This window comes from Mauremys mutica, chromosome 19 (genome assembly GCF_020497125.1).
Source record: "Mauremys mutica isolate MM-2020 ecotype Southern chromosome 19, ASM2049712v1, whole genome shotgun sequence".
Taxonomy (NCBI): domain Eukaryota; kingdom Metazoa; phylum Chordata; order Testudines; family Geoemydidae; genus Mauremys; species Mauremys mutica.
The window spans coordinates 23,436,367-23,453,243 of NC_059090.1; the positions used below are offsets into that span (position 1 = coordinate 23,436,367).

Below are 16,877 nucleotides of genomic sequence, written 5' to 3' on the forward strand. Positions count from 1 at the left end.
GCAGGAGGCAAGCACCGCTTGTTCACAGGAGAGCTCAGTCTGGTGAAGAGGTTTAGCTATCCCAGCAGGATGGGACACCTGGAGTTATGGGATGGAAGAGATTACACCAAATGCATGGAGTGGCAAACGCAGGATGAGACAGTGTCTCCACATACTGCAGGGTTCCCAGATAGCAAGCTGGAGCCTGCAATGCTAGCTTACCAAAATAAAAACACACTCCTTCTTTCTTCTTCCTGAAGAATTCACCATGGGCTCTGGCGTGGACGTCGGCTCCATTCTCTACCAAGAGTTTCACTAAATCTAGGTGCCTCTTCTCTATGGCAATGTGGAGTGCAGTCTGTCCTAAGGAAACAGGCATTACAGTCAGAGTTTGTTGTGATTGAGCCAGGGACAGATGGAGCAGGAAAGGCCTTTCCAGAAAACCCCACCAACATATAAAATCACCCACATCAATACTGTCAATATGGTAAAATAATCATGGCCTCCCAGACATACTGTGTGCAGGGAACTGGTGGCAAATGCTGACTTTGCAACAGCGACCACTGGGAATGCAATTTGGACACCGAGCACATGAGCTGTCAGACACAAACTCCCCCAAGACTATGAGGAGCTGAACAGTGTAATTTCTCTTAGAGCTACGATAAGATCTCAGATCTGACCATGAAGGAGTACTAATGATCTAGAAAGATAGAGGTAATATACATGCACACAGGGGTATGTTTCTTTAGAAATTTGCCGTTAAACGGATAAATCTACTTGGCAGAACTCATTCATTTCTTAAATGTAACATGTTTTCACTGAATAATACTACATAATCTTTTTCCTTCTCCAAAGCACTTTACAAACCTTAACATCAGAACCTCACCATAATCCTGAGTATATAAGCCAGTATTACCCCCATTTCTCAGATGAGAGAACCGAGGCACAGAGAGGTTAAGTGAATTGCTCAAGGCCAGAAAGTAGGTAAAATCATAGAATATCAGGGTTGGAAGGGACCTCAGGAAGTCATCTAGTCCAACCCGCTGCTCAAAGCAGGACTAATTCCCAGACAGATTTTTGCTCCAGGTATCAGAGACAGAATTAGAACTCAGAAATACCCAGCTCCCTTTCCTGTGTTCAGGCCATCGGTATACGCAATCCACAAACGAAGAACTCCAGCATACTATCAATTACGCATCCATCCAATTCCTATTATTTTCCATAGCTGCTGCCTTGCTGATTATTGACCTCAAAGTCAGACACGCAGTCCTGGAGAACACTTACCTGCATAGTAACTATTGGTGCATGCAGCATTGACAAGTGGCCTTGGGTTCTCAGTCTTCTGGTCTATTTCTAGCAACAGTGGGATAGTGGCATTTGTCCCATCTTTTAAATTCAGCAGGGCTTTCATTAAGCAGGTCTTACCCGTTTCAGCATCTGGTAGAGAGAAAGACAGCACAGAGAGGGGCATAATTGTGCTTTGTACATGACTGCACCATCACTTTCGTCTTGCCCAGAACTTAACTTTCAATGTAGCATTAAGTACATTAATTAAAAATCCCTTTCTCACAGTATTTCCAGCCTGCATTAGAAGCAAAGAGCTTAGAAAAACCATACTGCTTGGCATTTTACATCCACAGATCTCAAAGTGCTTTGCACACAGGTGGGTAAAAGCATCATTATCTTCATTTCACAGATGGAGAAAGTCAGACATGGGAAAAGGAAGCGATTTGCCTGACATAAGGCCAGTGGCGGAGCTGGGAGCAGCACCCAGACCCCTGTGCTCTAGCCCTAGACCACACCAACTCTTGTTTGTGGCTGCAAGAGGTTCAGAGTCCAAACTTTTGATTTGGTGGAAGGACGTATTGTGGGCAGGGGGAGTTGTGAGCCTAGAGACTTTTGGTTTGGTGCTTATTCAAAGTGAGCAACAAACCCTTTGAGCTATGCAGGCCACTATCAAGGCATGTCTGTGTTAAATCACCAGAGTACTGAGCCTGTATCTACCTGTGTATCTTGAATCGGAGAGAAATTTAGAGGTCCTGCTCAAGTATTCAAGCAAACCATTCAGCTCCTCTCGGTTACCCCTCGAGACAGCGCCAAAGAGTCGATCTCTATCAAACCGATCTGGGTCCTTTTGGCTACTGGAGAAATGTGAAGAGTTAACCACATTTTAGACACTCCACAAGAGACTATGTACCAGTCTCCCGTGATGGGAGAGCTGCCATGGTTTCACTGTAAGAAGAGTGATGGGCACGGCAGTTTGGCAGAAGAAAGAATTAAACTCTTTAAAGTTAAAGAACAAAGAGAGAGCTAACTCTCCCAACCCCTTTTTTTGTTTGTTTGTTTGTTTGTATTGGCCTCAGCATCTTTTGGTTCCAGACAGAGGTGCCCTCTCCGAGTGTGGGGGAAAGGGGTAGTATGTACCCCTCGCCATCTGCATACCACCCCCTCAGGAAGCATGCATTTTCACTCTCTTGCAAAGTTTCTGGCACCAGCTTGAATTTCACTTAGTAATGGAAGGCTTCCCAAGGACAAATCCCACAATTACTTACTTGCTGGAAAGTCCTGGTCGATAATTCAAGTTAATCATGATTTTTGGATCAAAGTCACTGCTCTCTTTCTTGTAAGGAGTCTCCAGGGGTGGTTTTTCCTTCCCTTTATTTTCTCCCTGTTCACCAGTTGCAGATCTACCTTCCTGGATGCTGTCATCCGTTTCGATCAAACCTATCAGCCTGTTCTGTGACAGGCCTGGCTTCTTGGACGAGGTATCCATGTCTGGTAGGACGATGCTTCAGATCATCAAAGTTGCTCCCAGATCTGCAAAAGAGTGAGAGCATTCATTTGATATTGCAGCTGAATTAGCCCTCTCACTTGCAGTCCATCCTTCTCCACCCTGCTCCTTCCTTCTCTCACAAAACAACAGAGCTCCCCATAGGGCTGACCTAGAGGTTCCCAAACCATTGTCCAGGGATCCCTACGGTCTAGTAGCATCTGCACAGTGAAACGTCGTTATTTACTTGTTGAACACCTAGAGTTTACTCGGTGCTGTGCAGACAGAGAAGGTAGCACAGTCGTTGCCCCAAAGACTTTTACCATTCAAGGGCCTGTACCTGCAACTGTATCTATGTGGGTGGGTCCCGTCAAAGACCTGCTGACTTCAGTGGGACTCTGCCCAGGTCTAGGAGCTTGCCTGCACCCATCAGATTGGAGGATCAAGGCCTTAAATAGTCTTTGGGGCAGGGAAATAACCAAAGAGAAGTTGTAAAAGCAGCTTAGCGGGTACAGACCAGCAGGGTGTGCTTGGCAGCATGTCCCATTTGGAGATTACCTCACCTGCTATTGACAGATGGGGTCCTTAGATAAAATGTACTGCACGGAATCCCTTAGGACTCAGCAATACGGGAAGGGGAGGAATAGCAACATTTAGGACACGGACACCATTGCTCTTGTCTTAATGTACCCAGTAAAGGCTAGCTACCAAGTGGCCCCATGAGATAAGATTATTAACAACAGGCCTTCATTGGAAGGGAGCGTTAGGTTTGCTCAAGTTCTTTGTTTGGAAGTAGGAAAGGGGGATATATCTGCAGGGTAAACTCATGCCTAACACACAGTATGTTCCTTGTGCACTGCTGCATCACATACTGGGGCATGAGTGTGTATGGCCTAACATCTCCTCAAAGCTGTGGCATGCTCCAGCCACTGCTATCCACAAGCGCATGGGCTCTGACCCTCTGATCAACAACCCGGGCACATGCACATACCGTGTACAGCAGCTATTCCGGTAATTATTGCTCTCTGGCCTGAGCACAGTGCAGCCTCAGCGCTCCCAGCCAGGGAGAATGAAGCAAGATCTGCTGTACAGCAGTGCTGAGCACTAGCCATTACAGTACCAGGCCTGCCTACCAGAGTCTAATATTTCCAGTATTCTTTTTCCATCATTTTGAGCCCTCTCTTTACAAATATCTGGTTAGATCTCAGAACCCACCTGTGCAAGCTCCCGCTGAACACACTGATCCACTAGAGGAGGAAATGACTGAGAGGAGCCTAAAAGGAGGCAAGGAAACACCCATGACCAATTCGAGCTAAACAACATCCTTTATCAATTGTGCCTTCTGCACATGCACTGTCTGCAAAGAGTTAACAGGTCCTCAGGAATATCATGCTGCAGGGTTGGAAAGCCAGGCTCCCTATTCTGTCAGGGCAGCATCACAGGAACACAGTATAAGCACCGTGCTCTAGATTAGGATGCAGAGAGGCTTATTTAGATCTAGGCAGTGTATGTTTACAAAGCAATTTTCATGCAGTTCACAGCAAGAGAAACGCAAAGGCACATGCAAAGAAAGTCTATATTAACCAGTTTATTTTAAGTTGTAATAGGGCTTCAGTCATGCATCTTAGGCCCCATTCTATTGCCAAGCACCCCTATGCACCCACAAACAGTCCCCTACACACCCTTCATGCCCTCCCCACAAACACTTACTGTGGCAGCCACAAAGCCTTCAGAGAGCTAAGTGTTTATTATTCATACCACACCCAGGTTGCGTTTTTGTGGCTTCTTGTTCCTGAATTCTCTCTCAGCTGCAGTTTCCATCCCTTCTCGGTGCTTTAAAGATGTACAGTCCTATTTACTCAGAAGGCATTTCAGGTTTTCTTTAAAAACAAAAGCAAAATGTGTCCTAAAAAAGACCTTACAAGAAATACACTCCCTTTCTGGCTCCCTGGAGAATCCAGAGGGCATTCTTTGCTCCCCAGCTGAGCTTTCCCCTGTCTATTCAAGCTGGGGGGGCACCCCTTAGCTGGCTGCTAGTCAACTACCAAGCCACTCTGAATTGCACAGCACAAAGCAAGACCTGCAGTCAAATTAAAAGCTCAGCACACATGCTGAGCAGGGGCTCTACCCAAGAAATGCTGCTGCCCTGATAGACAGGTCCCAGATGAGCTTACAGAGGCTGACCGCCCCTCGGTGCACAGGCAAATGCCAGTGATCACTAGCGAGAGTGCAAAAGTGAAATGAAGATTTTAAAAAGCTCTTACGCAGAGGTAAGATTCATCTTACACTGCAAAAGAAACGGTGCTCCTTTTAGCACTCACTACTGCATGCTGATGATGAGAAAGAGCATCCCTAGGTGGAATCCTGGCTGGTGCCTATGAGGAATCCAGACTGCTTGTAGGGAGTAGCTATTGATTCTGCACTGGCTAGCCACTCAGTGAATAACGGAAGAGCAGCAAAGCGCTTGAGCAGGAAGTGACTAGATGGATTTTGCAGTAAGAAAGAAATCCATATTAGAGAGCCAATGAGGGCAGTTATACTGGCAATGTTTGACTCAATCCGTACATTGCAAGTTGTATTCTTAACTCCTGGTTACCCATGTGGAGGGGTAGAGTTTTGAGGCTGTCAACCAACCACAGGAGGCTCAGGTCTGATGGGAGGTGCGTAAATTTTATCTTCGCTCTTTCTGTAGCCAGTGGTTTTCCCCACGAGTATGTCACAAGGCTTAGGGATCAGCCCCAAGATGAGCAAAGTTGTCACGGAAACGTATACCACCAGCCCACTTCCTAGGAAAGCCAGTTTTTCCACGCATAGCTTCACATACCCAAGCTGTGGCAAGGCTCAGATCAGAATGAAACAAGAACCAGCTTAACCACAATGTTAACAAGAAAGACTCACAGTATCAGCTGCACAACACGAGCCCAAGGGATAGCACAAAGGCATCCCAGTTCTAAAGAGCAGGGCTCTGTTGCTCCAGTTGTCAGCGGCACAGTTCAATGCGCCATTGCTCCCAAGAGACGCAGCACTGGACAAGACCCCTTGCAGATAGTCAGAGACCCCAACGCAATAATTATTTATTGTTGATAGCTGATGCTGTAATTCTGATCTCATCTACATGCTCCTTCTTGATGGAAGACTAACTTGGCTGCATCATGATGGAGAGCAAGGTGCTGGGACAACCGCTAGTTCCCACTCCAAAAATATGATGTATAGGGAACCCAGCTGCCATGCCAGGGCAGTTACACTGCGTGGCAGTTACACTGTGGGTGAACCCAGGACTGGAACAGCTGGAGGTGCTGCAAAGCAGTAATGAGGCGAGTTGGCAAAACTTAGAGAAGGTATTCTTAAAACCAAAATTAATGCACAGGTGAAGGATTTCATACTGATCATTCATTTTCAGCTTCCTTCCTCTAATGCAGATGGGGAATTTTGTTCCATTCCTCTCTCCAACATGGTCTGCATTGACTCATTACAGCCAGACCTGAAGTGAAAATGCTGAGCTGCATATCCGAGATTAGGGTGGTAGATCCTGACTGTGGTCTTTTCTTTGTGGGCTATATCTTGCCCTGTCTGTGGGATAGTGGGGTCCTACTATGAGAAGGGAAATTCCATCCGTTGACATCTTATTAAGGGAACCTTTGATGCAAGAATTGCCAGTGCAACTGAATATGTGGTACACGTAGCCTGATCAGTCCAGCAGTAAGTTCCCAGCAATGGTATACTTCACATTCACCAGTCGCAGAGCACTTCAGCCAATGCCCCGTGGTCTCTTCAGTTCTTTCTCCTCCTCCCACAGCAGAGTCAAAGCCTCTGCAGTTAGTGTAACCTCCATTATTTTCAGCAGTGTCGGTGCAGGATGACATTCAGAGCACCCCCCAACCACATCAGCACACCGCTTAGCTGGGCCTACAACACCCTTGAGGCCCAATAACTTGAGTGGTCCCTATTCTGCATTGCCATGCAAGATACTGAGCTCACAGCTCAGATTCTGCTCTCTCATTACCCAACACTGCCAGAGGCCCAATGAAATCGAGAGTAGTTCTCAGCTGGAAGGACTGCAGGCACAAGACAGCATAGGGGCGATTTGGCCATTCCCCAGGGAAACATTCCAAGTTAGTATCTAGCTAGAATCTGCCTCTCATTGAAATTCTGTCAGAAGCCATATTACCATCCACCTGCTCAATGGTTCTGAATTAAGTCACAAGCCAGTTTCTCAGATGTCTGTGTTAATCCCTGGGGAGAAACAGAGCTGGTTCTATAATGATGTAAAGCTATTTCTGCTTTCCTTTCCTTGTCAGTAGCTTTGACTGTGCCATAGATTCCAGAAAATGACAGAAATCAGACACAGGCAGAGAAATGCAAACAGGGCTCAGTTCTCCTCTCTCTTTCACACCAACTTTACACGGGTATAACTCCACTGGCTTTAGTAACATTACTTCTGATTTACACTGGTGTAAAAGTCCATAGAATCAGGACCAGAATTTGAACTAGACCAGGTCCTTCTGAGTTCTTTTTTCCAGGGCTACATATGAAATAGCCTCCCATCCCTATACTTTGTCATACCAAGGAATGGAACAAGTCCACAGAATTGCAATGCAAGATTTCTTTATATGAATCTGGCTTTAACATCATACACAACAGGAGAGAGAGCGTGCATAGGTATGCTGGGAGAGGAATCTCTGCCACCTGTTGGGTCAGAACAGCAAAACACACAATGGCCCAAAGAAGCTAAGGAAGGACGTGGAAAATAGGAACTTTTGGCACAGGATTTACGAAGGACAGAATTTAAACACTGAATATCACAATAGCAAATACTTCTCTTCAATCACTGCAACACTACACACACCCATAGACAACATCAGGGTATGTGTTAATATAGTTCACAGACTGGGAAAGTGAGGCAGAAAGTTACATGACTTGACCAAGTTTATATAAGTCAGTGTCAGAGCCAAGAATAGAACCCAGGAGTCCTGACTCCCAGTGCTTTGGCTCCAGTCACAAGACTTGTCTGAGGGGAACCGATTTCTGGCCAACAAACTTATTTCACTAGTGAACAATTTCACACTTGAACTTGAATCTATGGAGGGGACAGTTTTCTATTACTCCATTAAAAAGGGTGGGGATGTAAATAACAGACTGATAGATTATAAAGCCAGAAGGGATCATTGTGATCATCTAGTCCGACCTCCTGTATCACATGAGCCATAAAACTTCCTGGAATTAATTCCTGTTTGAACTAGAGCACAACTTTTAGTTCTTTTACATTAATGGTTGTTAAAGGAATTTAACAGACTATAAAGATTTCATGCCACTGTCCCTCTGCCCCCAGGGGAATCATTTCACAAGGTCATAGTTATGACAAAGATACCACATGAATATCCCCCACCCTCACTTTGCGAGTCTGAATGTTTCCATGTGACCAGCTGGCAGTTACAGCACATCCCTTGTCTCTGCTCTCCCAGACTCTAGAGACTGTGGGAAAAGGAAGCTCATGAAAGAATTATTTTTATTTATTTACATTGTACTCAGTGCTCTGAGAGAGCAGAACCAAAGTGCACATGCCAGGCAGGACCATTTCTTCTGCCTTGTATATGGTACTTTGCAGCTTGAAACATCACATAAATAATTAAGAAAGTTATGATAGAAGATAAACCTCACATCTAGCATGGCTTAAGAGGGACAAGGAGAAGGGTTTTCAGATTCAGTGGTGCGCACTGATTCCTGTTATATTCCAGAGCCATAGTATCAACTAGAACTATTTTAAATAGTTAACATGAGCTGGTCTGGGCTTCCTGCTCATTTCGGTTTGTCTTGTATAGTCCAGAATGAGCAGCAGAAGAGGCCCATCACCAACAGGCTGCTGCATAACCCAATATCTGTAACAAGAGACTTCAGTTTCAGGTTTCAAAGGGGTTATTCATATAAACCAAAGCAAGTTCACACAAAAAGAGCCCTTTAGCAGGATCCTTTTAACATCATAACACTTAGTGTAGAATAAATACAATTAAAACTGTTTAAGAGATCGAATGAATTTAATTTATGCTGAAAAGCAAAGGGTGAAATCAACCAGCTCTTAGCAACTGATGTCAGTCAACAGATAACTAGAAGGTTGTGGTTTTGGGGGGAGGGGGAGGACGGAATAGAGAGAGAGAGAGAGAGAGAGAGAGAGGTGAATAGACTTTCTAGTCTGGCTGCAGCACTAGTCACAAGGAAATAGCCTTGGTAAAGTCTGCTGTAGCAACAGGCCCTAGCAACGGTGGGACTCCTCTGCTGAGACAGTCCGAAGCCATGGCAGGTGGCTCAGGAACTCTGACATGGCTACAGAAAGCCCGAAATCACATTGAGAACTCACAGGTACGGTAGAATGAGGCACAGAAAGTCAGGACAGGTCCTGATGGGCCAAGAAGGAGTTTAAAGTTTGGACTTTCTTGATCTTGGGCCAAATGCTGGAATTCCCATTTCCTGAGTCCACGGCCCTGGGAGGAGGGATTGTCTTGCAGTTAATATCAAGGGATTTGGGGGATGTGGGGCTGAGCTTCCTGCCCCTTGGGCTAAAATAACAGACTGTATACATGAGTCTTGCGCCACTGAGTCTGAATTGCAAGTCGGTTATAGGTTTCTGCTAAAGCCAGAGGCAATCTGATGTAAGCTTCAGAAACATAGAGCAACCAGTACAAAAGCCAGAAAGCCCCTCTGCTAGAGAAACAAGCAAGACAATTGCCTGTAAAAATACCCAGTGATGTGATTACTGCAGAGGTTGGAGTCACAGAGGGACATTTTGGCGCTGTACTTACTAAGAAGGCAGCAGCTGTCCTGATGGAGGGTCTCTCTAACCTGCGTGACCTCTGTGACCTCATGTGCTGTGCCTATAGCATCTGGGCTATCTGTAACTCTGCTGTGCCTGTCTGTAATTAAATCATCTACAACACTTGAGTCCCCTAGAGGCCCAAGGAGAAAGCCTCTGCACTGCCACTTTCTAGGTCTTGTACACACTGTTGCAGTGTCAACACCCTGCCAGAGATGGCGGTTGACAGGAATACTGTAAATCTCAGGGGGATTATTGTTAGGCTTGAAGGAATGCCTGCCAGAAGGGAGTTTGTGGAGCACTTCCCCCATGCACATGTCCACCTCTGTATCCCTTTTCCTGACCCATGGAGAGCGTGGCTGTCTTCACACATTTGGGATGAACATCTAGGCCCAAGGGAGGCTGGCCTAACAGAATCCCGTCTATGTCGGGCAGGAATGGCGAGACTTCACGGTGCAGTTATGTGATGCTGCCCAGCAGCAGATGACAGAGAGCCATGTCCATTTCTTCACTGACCTCTCTGCGGCAGAGAAGGCTTTCGTCCTTCAGCGAGCTGCCAAGGCCATCCAAGGAGGTAACCGCTTGGGAAGGGAAGAATATCCAGCCTCCCTCTTCCTTCAACTTCTAGGTTACCACCCGGTTGTTTCATTTTTTTCCTTTCATCCTTTCGTTGTGCAGATCAATAAGGTGCTCATTAGCCTTTGGCTTCTCTCCTAGTACCTGTATGGGCATTTATACTGTGCCTATCACTGTTGTATCTGAGTACATTGAGTTTAGCTGGGTAGTAATCAGGGCAAGATGCACACTTCTATTGCATTGGCCTGACGGCTTCTGCTAGTACTTTACCTCCTGTGTAACTCAAATGCTGCACTGCAAGAGAAAATGCCAAAAGGCTTGAGCCCTGCTACAATAATATCTGGTGATTGTAGTTTTGTTACAATAGTTAAATGTTAGCCATACACTCATGGCTAAATCACCGAGTTACACCGCCCTATTTATTTTCCGGTTGTCTTACCATTATCCTGATAAACACTGAAGAAACCTTTTGACTGTTTCAGGAGACCCGTATAATGCCCTGATGTCTCAAGTTAGCACTTGCCTAGAGGAGCAGCTGTACATTCAAGTTGCTCATGAACTGCAAGATGGTGATCGTCTGAAAAACAAGTCAGCTCTGGTTCTGGGTCACATCAAGAATGGAGTGGTACATTTACTTATCTTTTTCTAAGAGGGTTATTTTATTTGCATGAAAATTCAAAATAAAGGACTAATGTGACCTGCAACTGTTCCAACCTGATGCAATTGTTGCACAGTCTAAAGACAAACCAGTTTCCTTTGTAGTCCATCTATATTGCTCCAACGGCATGAAATTTGCCAGGAATCCACCTTGTGATTTTGTCCTCAAGGTTGTAGACCAAAACTGCCGCTCTGGGACCCAAGTGGCTCAGGGCTCTCTATTTCTATGTGCAATCTAAGATGTGTTCAACGTCATCAGTGCAGAGGTCCTAGTTCAGTCCCTCTTGATTTACGCTTTAGAACCTCCATCATTCTGCTCAGGAAAGACCAATACCTCCTCTCTCAACTCCAAACGCTGGTATGTGCCACCCTGTCCTTTCCTTAGCACTTGGCAAAGTTCCATTCTGATCTTGGACCTTCTCTCCATCCTCGCTCACCTAGGTGCAGAGGTCACCTGCCAAACAAGTCCATCTGAAGGGACTATGAGGTAAATCAGTGCTTCCTGTCCCTTGAAACTCTGATTATCTCTTATCTATCCACAGCAGAGGTGCTGCCAGCAACCTGGCCAGTTCTAAACTATCAATGCCCCATGACCCACTCCCCAGCACAAAATGAACCAGAATAAATCCACTCATCCTTTCCCTGCCAAATCTTAAGCAGATGGAGCAATGCACAGACCTGTAAACCAACAGTCCTGCCTAGTGCCTGCATGTAATTCATCAAATTGCACACCAGCCTGACAGCTGCTGTATACAACTAACTTAGGCAGGAATGGGCAAACCAGACAGACAGCAGGCAGGATGGAAAAATCTGAACCAGGCTGATTTCCCATTGGCAGTCCTTATTCTTATGCTTGAAATGACTTCACTTTCCTCCTGCTGTAACACTCTTGATTTTGAAAATTGTAAATAGTTCAGCGGTTATAAATGGCTAAGTGTCTTGCCCGAGGCAGTACAGCAAATCTGTAGCAGAGTTGGGAATAAAACCCAGACGTCTGACTCCCTGTCCTTTGCTTTATCTATAAAATATAGCTGACACCAGGCAGATCTGAAAACCTAGATTTAATTATCCTCCTTATTCTAACTGATTTTACAGATAAGGAAACTCATTTTCCCACTAGGCCTTCCACCTGAAGCAGATGGAAGGCCTAGGCCTGCTTCTATATACCTCATGTCTGAAAACTCCCATTGAGTGGTTTCACTGGATTCCATGACTACAGTAGGGGTCCTTATCATATTGAGGGGACACTTTGTACTTACACTGAAAGGCTTTAATTTAGAATTTAGCTGCTATCAGTTGTGCATTATTTTTCAGATGAATTTGCTGGAGGAAAGGCCAGCTATGAAGGGGAAATTACAAGCCTTTTTCAACCAGCCCCTCCCTGCAGACTTGAGAAGGCTCACCTGGAGGCTCTACCTGTCTAATACCAAAGGTATTTATTTATTTCAATGGTTCCTTCTTTTGTTATAAAATATGTGACCATCCCAACTTCTGGGCACGTTCAGAAATCAGTCTATCCTATCTACGCCATTCATGTGTGGTATGACATATAGGGATTAATATCTACCCACAACACAAAAGACAGGGTACCTGGAGACTGCTGTTCACAGTCTGAACAAATAAATAAATGAATGGCGATATACCTATCTCATAGACCTGGGAAGGGACCCTGAAAGATCATTGAGTCCAGCCCCCTCCCTTCATTAGCAGGACCAAGTACTGATTTTGCCCCAGATCCCTAAGTGGCCCCCTCAAGGATTGAGCTCACAACACTGGGTTTAGCAGGCCAATGCTCAAACCACTGAGCTATCCCTCCCCGTTTACACTTTACAACGACAAGTGTAAACAGCTCTGTAGTAAGATGAGGCCCTGAAACATAAACCCTTATCCGAGGCCCAGTATGAGGCCTGAGGCCTGAACTAAAGTAATGGTCAAGACTTTGCTAACATAAAGCAAAGTGAAGCTGTGAGCCAGAGGCAGGCCCTGCTCGCAGAAGCTGGCAAGGAAAGGGCTGATGCTGCGAAAAGAGACATACCTAAAAGGAACTGGACACCAGATATCAGAACATTCACATACTTGTACACTCCACACAGATAACAAGGAACAAGCTGACCCATCCCAATGACAGGGCCAAAAGGGGAATATGATGGATAGAGTTGTTTTGTTCGAACCAACATGTACAAGGTGAGAGGCGGCACCTTACTATGTAGAGGGGTTGTGCCTTGCTACGTAGAGGGGTTGCACCTCAGTACGTCAGGAGTGATGTGTAACTTGTTTGTACCTGTGTATAAGAATGCATCCCTGGGGCGGTGTCTTTGTCCAGCCTAGGGGGCAGTGGAAAGTCCCGCCACTGACTGAGCTGAGTCCATTGTCAGGGAGCACATATGTACTAGCTAGCAGCACCTTAGCAGCACCTTAGACTTCTATGCCAGGGAAAGCTGGAGACGCTGTTTCTCTTCGACAATAAACCTGGCTGACATGCCTTCGTACCTTACTAGAATCTGTGGTCATTGGGGGTTCTCTCAGCATCTGCTGTGTCAGCTATCTGCGCAGAGCTGGGACAGCACACAGAGGGAACACACGCACGCAGCCGAGTGAGATCAACATTGAACAGAGCACCACACTGGTCTGATGACAAGCTCCACATGGCTAGTGATGAAAATCCAGTGGTTTTTATTGGTCTGCAGAGATGTTGTTTCTTTAAATGACACACTGGAAGGGGCTCCTGGGAGGCCCTTGTTAAAATTCTGCCACCAAATTGAAGAGAGGTTTAGGGCGATCTCCCTCCATTATTTGTTCCTGGGGTTCATAAAATAGTTCTGAAGAGCACCTTTCTTGCCTTTGGAATGGATCAGTTTGCGCCAGTTATTTTCAGAAGTGATCTTGCAGCAGGGTAGCGGAGTCATTACACACATGGAGTCAAATTCTATGATAATTTGCATCCTGTGCAGCTCCACTCATATCAATGGCCCAGGATACAGATCAGTACAAAGTTTAGACAAAGATTATCATGAATGTAAGTGGGTTCAATTGCACAGAGAGATCTAGTAGTGTGTTAATAAGAAATCTGGTGAAGAATTAAAGATCAGGCAAAAATTGAATCCTGTGGCTCCTTCATGACCTCCCTTGTTCTTCTTCTTTCCAGCACGTATGGAATATCTGTCCCAAGTAGCAGTGAATAAAGCTAAATCCCCAAAGGACCGGGAGATTTTCCTGAGGTCTCAGGCTCTGCTGTCCACTGAACCCACTTTCCAGCACCTGAAAAATAACAAAGGTGAAGTCATTTGTGGCCATCTTGTGATTGTGAAGCCATGACCTTTACTTTTTGCAACTAATAAAAGATTGTGTACAACACCAGGGTAAAAAGGACTTCGAAAAAGTTGGGGTTTTTATTTCAGTTGCAGCACGAGCCCTGAGGAATATCCTCTCTTATTACCATAAACTTCAAGGCACAGCCACGAATCTGCCTGACACAAACTATTTTTTACTGGTGCCTCTGCTGCAAGTCGTCCTAGATGCTGCTGCCCCCAGCCTATCTTTGGACTCCATTTCTGCTGTTCTGGCTGAAGAGTTTATCACATTCATGAATCTTCGACCTCAGTTAATGAGGCTCTCCTCCACCAAGGTAGAGTCAAATCCCTCTCCCCTTTTCAGGGCTATCCACCCTCTGGAGAAAGAGAATGCAGCTGTCTACAGAGGCTTCACTGAGTCCATGTGACTGGGATCAGAGCCACATCATTCCTCTCCATCCTCCTCCATGGATCTCCTACCCTTGGCTGCCCCTCACAGCACAGGCTCCTATGCCACACGCATAGTCCCCTCAAACATATGATGAAATTTGTACTGGTCGTGCCCCACGTAGAATCAGGGGAAAGCTATGCACCCACCCTCTTCAGTTTCTCTCAATGACCTTTATAGACGAGGAGTTGCCACACACTGTGCCATTAGTTTGCCTTAGAAATTGTTTCCCTAGAATAAAACCACTTGGGTTAGAGAGGCTAATGGAGCATCAGACATTTTCCTTAGTTCTATACAGAACCTTTTCTGAGAGCTGTATAAAGGAAAGATGTCAATAGGACATAGTGTCCCTTCCCCTCGATGCATTTTAATTTCTCACACAGATGCTGTTATTTCTTGTTCTAGGATCCCGCCAGTGCCAATATATTGGAGGAAGCAACCTCAATGTTAGAGCAAAAGGACAGGGACCTGGCCAACATCATTCGAGGCATTTACAGTCAGACAGGTAATTTTGCGTGTGGTGAATTGTTGCATCGCAGAGGAGCAGGGACAGAGTCTGACAACCCATGTGATCATAAGCAGAGAGTACTTTATTCATTTCCAGCATGCTCTTTATACTCTTAAAGCAGGCAAGCAAGCAGTTGCTAATTGGTTAACAAATTTAACACACCCGCAGCTGTAACTTCATAGAACTAGCCAAGGCCAACTTCTCAAAACAAAGCTCAAAGCCTAATTAACCCATCCTAAAAACCTAAACATCTTAGCTTCCCACACTACCAACTGCCAAGCTAGCAAAATATTCTCAACACCTCCCCCCTCCACCCAAAATCAAAAAGGAGGGGAAAAAAAAAAGGGATAAAAACATTAGCAAAACATTTCCAACTTATAACAACATAACACCACAATCTATCACAAACCAAAATTAAAACTTTATAAAGCCAACCTATATAACCATGCAATTCTTAACATAACCCCAACAACACCAAACAAAAACAAAGCACAACAAATAAATGGTGTAAATTCTACAGGATTCCCCCCTACTCAATAGCACACCAACTTGTGGCAAACTTCTATTACCAAATTATCCCTCAGATGTCAGGCGATCAAACTGACACTGAGGGAGGGGGGGGTCCTAGAAAAAACACAACATAAACCACATAAAACACAAAAAACAATCCTGGCCAGAAAAAAACAAACAAACAAACACCACAAAACAAAACAAAAAACACATAACATAAATTTAACTCTGTAAATAAATGCATGGTACATAAAATGCTATGCAGCTAACACCAATTTTCTTAATATCTAAAAAACAAAACAAAACTACCCCTACTGGGCAATCAATCATTACATACAATATACAAATACCCTTAGTACCATCAGGCAAAAAAGGAAAATTACATCATCAATTAAATCATTTACAGTAATACAATTGCATCCTAACTTACTTCTAAATTCAACTGCTATTCCCTCCAGCAACCACAGAGTTAACTTTGTACTCTGCCTAACATTACTCGCTAGTAATTAATTACCTTTTCTATCAACTACACCCTCAAGGTTATCAACCAGTATTCCAAGCTTGTTGTCTGTTGCCCGCCGCCTGGGCCCGATCCTTTTTTCCTCCTCAAGTTCTCTATCTATTGCGTGCCTGCCTGGGCCCGATCCAAAGCACTTTACATAAAGGTATTTTGGGTCACATAAATTCAAAGCCATTCTCCCAAATTTCCTAGATTTATGCCTACAACTCCCCGCTTTAAGAATACTCAAACAAACCTTTAGGCCAAGTTTTCCCAAACTTTAAAAACAAAAAACAAATAGGCTCTAAAAAACAGGGTTTTGGGGAGGGGTAATATCATTTACAATCCAATTAGGGAGGGCAATACATGCTAAAAAAAAAATTCCACAACACAGGGCGCAGCCTGCAAAATAAACCCCAAAATCCAATCAATACCACAGTTTTTAGCAGGAGTCCCAAATTTTTTCCTGCCAGTGTGCAATTCTTTGCTTCTTTACCAGGGTCAGTTCTCAATGTCTTTTTAGTCAGGAATTTCTAGACATTGGCAATATCAATAATGTAAGTGTTTTTTCTCCTGTTCCACCACCATCGTGGTTCAAGTTCTACGGGGGAAATTATCAGGACATCATCCTATACATTCAGGCAAAGCAAAAATTATCTCAATCAATTAAATCATTCAGGGAGGATCAAACAAAAATAATCCTGGCATAGCAAACAAGCAACTTTCCTCCAGGGGCCCAGGTTGTGTACATCGTGTGGCCCTTTCAGACATTCCATCCACCACTGCAGCAGACATCTCTGATACTAACACAGTTGCAATTTCTTCAGTCCTACTG

At 44.8% G+C, this 16,877-nt stretch overlaps 2 protein-coding genes across 10 annotated transcripts in view; one reads left to right on the forward strand and one right to left on the reverse strand.

Annotated features, from left to right (window-relative positions):
- Positions 1-16,877, reverse strand: part of LOC123353196 (transient receptor potential cation channel subfamily V member 2-like) — a 41,054-nt gene that overhangs the window by 15,101 nt on the left and 9,076 nt on the right. The window contains exons 1-7 of one of the 7 annotated variants that reach the window (XM_044994130.1): positions 5,036-5,531; positions 4,460-4,629; positions 3,965-4,023; positions 2,532-2,796; positions 1,984-2,117; positions 1,264-1,416; positions 202-342 (exon numbers count right to left, since the gene is read on the reverse strand). In XM_044994130.1, the coding sequence (XP_044850065.1) occupies positions 202-342; positions 1,264-1,416; positions 1,984-2,117; positions 2,532-2,752 (649 nt within the window). In that variant the 5' untranslated portion in view covers positions 2,753-2,796; positions 3,965-4,023; positions 4,460-4,629; positions 5,036-5,531. Of the gene's footprint in view, positions 1-201; positions 343-1,263; positions 1,417-1,983; positions 2,121-2,531; positions 2,797-3,964; positions 4,024-4,459; positions 4,949-5,013; positions 5,532-16,877 lie in introns of those variants that run through there. The other 6 variants (XM_044994124.1, XM_044994126.1, XM_044994128.1 and 3 more) reach the window with 6 other exon arrangements.
- LOC123353197 overlaps positions 9,016-16,877 on the forward strand; it is a 29,752-nt gene continuing 21,890 nt past the window's right edge. For all 3 annotated transcript variants that reach the window (XM_044994132.1, XM_044994134.1, XM_044994133.1), the window contains exons 1-7: positions 9,016-9,103; positions 9,990-10,128; positions 10,613-10,755; positions 12,102-12,219; positions 13,933-14,061; positions 14,186-14,412; positions 14,931-15,030. In XM_044994132.1, coding sequence (XP_044850067.1) covers positions 9,038-9,103; positions 9,990-10,128; positions 10,613-10,755; positions 12,102-12,219; positions 13,933-14,061; positions 14,186-14,412; positions 14,931-15,030 — 922 coding nt within the window. In that variant the 5' untranslated portion in view covers positions 9,016-9,037. The remainder of the gene's footprint in view (positions 9,104-9,989; positions 10,129-10,612; positions 10,756-12,101; positions 12,220-13,932; positions 14,062-14,185; positions 14,413-14,930; positions 15,031-16,877) is intronic.